General features: G+C 30.1%; 1 protein-coding gene across 1 annotated transcript; it reads left to right on the forward strand.

Moving 5' to 3' along the window:
- The first annotated feature begins 406 nt into the window (after positions 1 to 406).
- LOC145134525 (uncharacterized) lies at positions 407 to 3,085 on the forward strand. Its single transcript, XM_079069361.1, has 10 exons — positions 407 to 916; positions 1,199 to 1,266; positions 1,386 to 1,456; positions 1,557 to 1,769; positions 1,840 to 2,003; positions 2,107 to 2,162; positions 2,293 to 2,345; positions 2,422 to 2,545; positions 2,623 to 2,720; positions 2,795 to 3,085. Exons 1-10 carry the CDS (start codon positions 615 to 617, stop codon positions 2,864 to 2,866), a joined length of 1,221 nt encoding a protein of 406 aa, XP_078925487.1. The 5' UTR covers positions 407 to 614; the 3' UTR covers positions 2,867 to 3,085.
- The last annotated feature ends 5,367 nt before the right edge of the window (positions 3,086 to 8,452 follow it).

Genomic DNA, 8,452 nt, shown 5'->3' on the forward strand with positions numbered 1-8,452 from the left:
TATATATATATATATATATATATATATATATATAAAATAAGTTAAAAATGAGAATATATCTCTGGTGTAGAAAATATTGTAAAAAATGTTAGTTGGTTAAAGATGAAATACTATTTATATCATTTTGATGTAAAAAAATATATCATATGATTGAAAATGGTCTTAAAAACATTTAAAATAGTTTGATGGTCAAATTTAATCTTAACTATAAATTTATTAATAATTGTGTAAAAAAAGAAAATAATAAAGTATATACAATTAAAAAAAGTTGGTTACCCTAAACATGTTTATTTGTTATAGTAAAGTCATTGGAAACCAAAATATTACAACCAACCAACCCAATCAATTATATATTTGTTACTTATACTAAAAAACCAAAAGAAATACCGCATTGTTGCATGAGTTGACCATGTGTTAGACCGAACCAAAAATCCAACGCCGGTTCACTTAAACCGTATCCTCAAAAGAACCTCCACCACATACCGGCTAAGGTCACCGTCATATGCTCCTCGATGCAACAGTCTGTCGCAGCCTTTTTGGGTCCGAATAATCTTTACTTTACTCTCAATCAACTACCCCATGATCTCAACTCTTTGATTTAATACGCATGTTTCATGTTTGTCATCCTTACAAAACCCCAATTTTTACCCCTGAATTGCAATTGCTTCAATCCAGGGTTTCAATCACTGCATCCCAAGTTATTGTCCGTACCAACTACTAGTCCAGAAATGGACTTGATTCCCAAATTGGGGAAATTGTTTTTTGTTAGCCAGCAGATTAAGAACAATCAGGCTGTGGAAGTAATCGAATCCGATAATAATGCTGTTAGCTGTAAAGATGGTTTCGATGCCGTGTCGTCTGGAACAAAAGTTCAACCTGATCACCTTGTAATCATGGTTAATGGAATCATTGGCAGGTGATTTGTTCATAATCTTTCCCTCCTTTCATGCTTTCAATCTATATACGTATTGTTATCGTCCACAACCAATCTGCCTATTTGATCCTCACACGTAATATCCGAATTTTAATTTCCTTCATCCCTAGCAATGATACAAACAACAGATTCGCTACTTTTTTTTGGTTAACATATGTATATGAACTTAAAAGATACTAATGTTATATAATCACGATTAAGATTGATTGCTTCATACGATTTGAATCTCTAAAAGATCTTCATTAACTTCTACCTTGTGTTCAGTGCTACAGATTGGGGATACGCCGCTAAACAATTCGTCAAGAGACTTCCTGATAAAGTTGTTGTTCACTGTGAGTGTCTCTCCAATCTCCAATCTCCATTTCTTGTTAATCCAACAGATAATAAAATCAAGAACACATACTGTATAGAAATCTTTTCTTATTGTTCATTAGTATATAATGTTGAGCAGGCAGTGAGTGCAATTCATCCACCTTGACTTTTGATGGGGTTGACCGAATGGGTGAAAGGTTAGCAGAAGAGGTATCTATCTATCTTCTATAATCTATATTTCTCATCTCTCTCTTAATTGTAATTATCTTTAAAAAAAATTTAATTTATCAAGATCTTGTTTTCTGTATAGGTAGTTGCAGTGACTAAAAGGTGGCCGGAGGTGTCAAAGATCTCATTTGTAGCACATTCATTGGGTGGTTTAGTTGCAAGATATGCAATCGGAAAACTTTATGAGAATTCGAAATGCCATGAACAGATTTATGAAGATAGAATTGCAGGTTTGCAACCAGTTAATTTCATAACAGTTGCAACTCCACATCTTGGTTCTAGAGGACACAAACAGGTAAGGTTAATAATTTTGTTTTGTTTGATTAAAAGTGAAAAAAGGGTCTTATTTGTAATTTCATACACAGCTTCCATTACTTTGTGGTGTTCCTTTTCTTGAAAGAAGTGCATCACAAACTGCACATTGGATAGCTGGAAGATCAGGGAAGCATCTTTTTCTCACTGATAATGATGATGGAGAACTTCCACTTCTTCTTCAAATGGTTAATGACACTAAAGACATTAAGTTCATGTTAGTATTTTTTTTTTTTTTTTTTTTTTTTACTCGAAAATCTTTATTAGAGATTATATTTCTTTCATTCTTTTTATGATTTTCACGTTTATATTTTTTGCAGCTCTGCTTTAGGATCTTTCAAGAGACGTGTAGCGTATGCTAATGCAAATTATGATCGTATCTTTTTTTACTGTTTCATGATTTTAATTTAAATAATAATTTTGGTTTTTTAAAATTAGTAGAAAACGATTATTATCTTTTATGAATTTTATGAATTTACTTGTTTGACCTTCATTGACTTTTTAAGACATGGTTGGATGGGGAACGTCATCTATTCGTCGCCAACATGAACTTCCAAATGTCAGTTTCTTTTCTTTCTGAATTTTTATAAAAAATAATAAAAAAAAAATTAATAATTTTTTTTTTCTTTTTCTAGTCAAATCTTCTTTTGGAAGATGAGAAGTATCCACATATTGTTTATGTGGAGCAAGATCAACAAGAAGCGAATGAAGTAGTTCAAAAGGAGACATCTTCTGCAGTTTCACCTGAAAATTTTGAAGGTATATAAAAATAATATTAAATTTTTTGGAAAAAAAAAATCATATTTTCATTATTATTATTATTTTTATATATCCAGAGGAGATGATTAGAGGTCTTACTCAAAAACCTTGGGAACGCGTTGATGTTAGCTTCCAAAACAGTACACAAAGATATGTTGCACATAGCACTATTCAGGCAAGTTTATTTATTTATTTATTAATTTATTTATTTAAATAATAAAGTTACTGATTGTGGTTTATTAAAATCAGGTGAAGACGTATTGGTTAAATTCTGATGGAGCGGATGTGGTTCTCCATATGATAGATAATTTCATTGTTTAAAATATGCTTCAAAGGGTATTTTCGGGATTTTACTTTTCTTTTTTGTGTTGCACACCCTGAACATGTGTCAAGTTGTATATATTATGCAATTCTTGAATTTTGGGGATGTTGCTGCATTCTTTATCTCTCATGCATATTCAATTTGTGTATAAATTGGATGTTTATTTTTGTACCAAGTTACATTTATTTTGATTAATTAAAAGAATTTTGTTCTTTCAAGTTTTGAATTATATGTGGAAGACATTCTCTATGGAGGACTAAATCCGTAATTTCTGTATTTATGGAGGACCAAGTCCGTAATTTGTATGAAAGCAAAAACGATTATCTATTTGGCAATGATATAGAGAAATATACTTATATACTATGTTGATAGATCAAATTGCAACCAAAATTATATGGATATGTAATTAATAAATAAAAATAATAACCGCTTTTATGTATAACTTTCATTTGGAATTATACTATACAGTATATATTCAAGTTATGAGAGACTAATAATTGTTTTGGATTGGATCGAAAATTTAAAAAAATGCAGAAAACTCAATGTATAAGTGTAACTAAGGTGTTGTTTGTTTTTTGGAAAAAACTTCTTCAAACCTCTTATTGCTGCGCGGCACAGCACACGCGCAACACTTTTAATCTCGCAGCTGTTTGTTTTTTAGAAGTCTTCGGAGTCAAAAACCTCTGCGCGTGCTCTGTTTGCCGCAGCACTTGTACTGCCTCTTCCAACCTCTTCTTCTTTTTTTTTTTGCTGTAATTTTGATTATATGTTGTTGAAATTTTATTTCACATTTTTTTTTCGTTTTTTTTTTGTTTATTCTTGTTGAATTTTTTTTTCGTTTTTTTATATTCAATAATGATAATTTATTAATGAAATATCATTATTTTTTACTAAAATATCTTTATTTTTTGTTGAAATATCATTATTTTTTACTGAAATATCATTAATTGTTGCCGAAATGTTATACATTATTAAATTTTACGTATTAAAAAACTATTTTCGGTTTATAAAATTAGTTTATTTTAATTTTTTAATATCTGCAGCAGTATGCAGATGTTAAAAAAACAAACACGTTTCTTATTACACTCTGCAGCCGTTTGGTCCACCTCTTCTACTGCAGAGGGTTGCAAAGGTGGTCCGCAGACTTCATAAATCTACTTGACTCCTCCGATTATGATTTTAGTGCATTTTTAACTATTAATCTCTGAAAAAATGTCATTTCAGTTTTAGAGTAACTTTTATTTAATATGAACATATCTCATAAATATTTTTGAATGGTTAATCTTTTAAAAAAAATTATAAAAATTAATTAATTTATTTATATTTATCATTTATATTGTATAAAGTCTCATCTTATAATTTGTTATTTTTTATTCATGTCATATATTTTTTTAAATGACATTAGTTAAAGTAAATATTTAAATAAATAAAGAATAAAAAATAAAATATTATATAACAATAATGTTTTTAAAACTTTTTATATTAACTAAATCAATGTCGGTTGTGGTTTTACTTGGCATTTCTTGTCCGTGTATTTTCTTTCTTTATCTTTTTGTTCTACTTTACTGTAGGGACCTAGATTCACACAATATGAGATGACAATGTGGAAATTAAAAACAGTAAATGAATCAACCCTATATAAACAAGGAATCAGTGAAATATTTATGCATTCATATGATCATCAGATCTGATTACAATGGAAAACCCTCACATACAAGATGAACTCTCAAATTCTCTGTCTATAATAAAAACAAAAATCTAAGTGAAAAAAGAGACTACTAAAAATAAAAACAACCTAAACTATTAATAGTAATTCGGGTTTAAAATCTAAAAAACCCTAAAACTACTAAGTCAAAATAAGAAGTTCATATGTCAAACATTTACTTCATCTATTGTCACAACAAAACATATTCCATCCACGCCCTGTTGCGGCTTCTCAGTTAATTACTCTCGCAGAGTTCGTCTTCTATCTCATATCGTGTTTGGGATTTCATCTAAAAACTCATTTTTAACTTATTGACTTCTTGAAAATTCAATAAGTTAAAAAAAGTGTTTGGATACCTAATAAAGATTTTTAAAACAACTTTTGGTTTAGCCTATTTGGCAAGGAGTTTTGAAGAAGTTACAATTTATGACTTCTTGGAATGACTTATGATTTATTAGAATAAAAAACAAGCAAAAGTCAACAAGTTAACCAATTATTTTTTAACTTATTGACTTTTGCCAGTAAAAATCTAATCTAAACAATTGGGTAAGTTACACGGATGGTCCCTGTGGTTTAGGGTAATCTGCGTGGTTGGTCCCTAACAACTTTTTTTAACTCAGACCGTCCCTACTTTATATTTTTGTTGCACGCTTAGTCCCTGTCCGTTCTAAAAAGACTAATTTACCCTTATCCATTTCTTTATTAATTAAATTTTTAATTAATTAATTATTTATTATCTTATTTAAATAAAAAAATACATGTGGGCCCCTCCCTCCTTCCCCTTCAGCCTTCTTCTTCCCTCGACCATTCTCCCATCTCCGATTCCTTCATCCCAACTCTGGCGACTTCATTAAATCTCCGACAAACACCAATTAATCATACCCTCTCTTCACCGAAGAAACAATGTTTACCTGAAAATATATGCGTTTTTTTTGTTGTTATGAACTTCCCTAACACAATCGATCTTGAAAAACTGAAATCAGAGGAATCCATCGATGGTGGTGGTGGCTCCCCCTCCATAAATGAATCCTCAAACCAAAATTAGAAGAAACACCAAATCAAACTGATGCAGAATCAGACGAACATCAAATGAAGGCAAAATCAAACTTGAGAAAAAAAATCAAACCAGAACCCAGAAATCAAAATCGAATTGGATTAAACAAGAAAAAATGTGATAGAGTCTGTATAAGATGTTGCAGATAGTGTGGTTTTTTTTTCTGGCAGAGCAAATTGAAGATGCTGGTGAAGATGGCGGAGATGCTAGCGGCATCGACGGTGTTCCGACTTCAAGGGTTAGGGTTAGTTCACCGGAGTTGAGAGAGGGAGAGGATAGGGTTTTTGGTTTATGATTTCCGTTCGTCGGAAATACCCAGAGCAACGGCGATGACGAGATGTATCATACATTGTACGTTCCTCCGATGACCAAATTCTTGTTGATTTTCGTTGCCATTTGTTTTTTTGAGGTAAACATTGTTTCTCCGGTGAAGAGAAGGTTTGATTGGTGAAGAGAGAGTTTGATTGGTTGGTGTATGCCAGAGATTTAATGAAGTCGTCGGAGTTGGGACGAAGGAATCGGAGATGGGAGAATGGTCGAGGGAAGAAGAAGGCTGAAGGGGAAGGAGGGAGGGGCCCACATGTATTTTTTATTTAAATAAGATATTAAATAAATAAATAGATAAAAAATTAATTAATAAAAAAATGGATAAGGGTAAATTAGTCTTTTTAGAATGGATAGGGACTAAGCGTGCAACAAAAATATAAAGTAGGGACAGTCCGAGTTAAAAAAAAGTTGTTAGGGACCAACCACGCAGATTACCCTAAACCACAGGGACCATCCGTGTAATTTACCCTAAACAATTTTTTAAAATCTCATTTTCCCACATTCATAATTCAATAAGTCCTTTCGGATAAAAGTCATTTTTAACTTCAAAATGAAATTCCAAACACATACTCAATCTGCAATAGCCTTTGTTGTTTTTATTTTGTATTGCATGTAATTTTCAATATCATTTGGGGAAAATTGGAAAGACCCCTTCCCAGATGACGTCTTCCTTCATGGTTTTTTGTTTGATCATTTGTGCCCTTTTGTACCGAATAAGTTCGGTATAGACATGACATCAACATTTTAAATGTAAAATTAAAATTAAATTCATATGCTGACCTAGAAAAGGTCAGCACATCCCTCATAAGCAAGATAAGATTGCCCTGAAGCGGAGTAATTAGGAGCAACCAAAAAGAAAAACCCAAATTGACAAACTTGATTTTATCAGGGCTTAAAGACATGAATGGCAACATGCTTCCATAACTTTGTCGATTATAGCATTCTAATTCCTTTTCTTCATAATATAACAATGTACATGAAAAAGCTATGAGATGAAACTTTTTATTGCAGAAAAAGATCAAAAAAATGTTTGATTGCAGAATAGCATTAAGAAAACTTGATTGCATATAAACATCAATAAATTTTCATTGCAGAATAACATTAAGAAGCCTGGAGATGAAAAACGTTTGATAGGGTAACAATCTCTAGCAATATATTTGATTGTAGAATAACAACAAAAAATTGATTCCTTAATCCTATGCAACAACAAAACTCAGTTCTTTTGCAACCAAAAAAGCAGTCAAAATTATTTTTCCTGTTGGTGGTTCTAGAATATCCAGACCATCCCTACATCAATCATTCTAAATTATGGTATTCGAAATTATATTATTTAAATTTAAACCAAAATAAAGAAAGTCTAAATTTATATAAAGATGAAAGTTTACCTATCAACTTTTAGTGTTGACTCAGTTTGTTGTATTTGAAGTTGTTACTTTGTCACTGATATATTTGACAATTGTTTTCATAACTGTTCTCCAAACTTTCACTACTGATAATATGTTTCCATGTTTATTTATTTATTTTTTCTAAAAAAAAGGAAGAAGAATTCTAAATATGTAATAAACTTAGGAATATAAATATGTAATAAACGTAGGAATAAAAAAATAAAAGGAAGAAGAATTCTAATTTAAGAAATAATTTATTCAGCTTCATATGTGACTTGGTATTACTTCAAGGAAGTTATCATGATAAAAAGGCCATGCATCACTCAATTTTACTATTAAATAAATAAGCTTTACTAACTTTTATTTTTGTATTTATAAAAAACTAACAACTAAGAAATAACATAATCAACCATTGAATCAACATTTAAAAAGGTAAAAAGAAATAAAATTCTATTTTTGAGGCAAATAAACTTTTCCGATATAAAAAAACTAAAAGTACAATACTATAATTGGGTAGATTTTTGAAAGAATGGTGGCTTAATATGGTAAAACTGAAAGTAAAATGTTGTAACATAAATAAATAAAATTTGAATACTATATTAACTAATAAACAAATAAATAGAACTACGTTTCTATTTTTTGCATTTACTCCGATCATTATTAAGTCGGTAGTACCTAAAATGAGAGCCATATAGCTTCCATAAACATTACTCAAGATCAAATTCATAATTTCTGCATTTACGGCACCAATTAACTTTTAAGAAGTTACATTCATGTCAACTAACTTTTAAGAAGTTACATTCGTGTCAACTTTCAAATCGACTAGATATATAAAAATCACTAATCACTGTCAAAGACAAACATAAAAACTGAAATGAGGTTACCATAACATCAAAAAAGTGACCATTATATTTTCAAATCTGATTACTAAGATAATCATTTTCAATATGATTCCTAAAACCATGTGAATGGTTTTTGGATTACATTCTTATTTTTATTTATATGTCGGTATAAATTCAACACAGTTAATATTTTGTCGTAAATTTAGAACTTTCGTTCGCTAATCGATCTAAAGAAAACTTACTTGTTTTTTTTGTTACATTTTCATGCTTAT

Source organism: Lactuca virosa, chromosome 8 (assembly GCF_052849685.1).
Source record: "Lactuca virosa cultivar CGN04683 chromosome 8, Lactuca_virosa_CGN04683_v6, whole genome shotgun sequence".
Classification (NCBI taxonomy): Eukaryota; Viridiplantae; Streptophyta; class Magnoliopsida; order Asterales; family Asteraceae; genus Lactuca; species Lactuca virosa.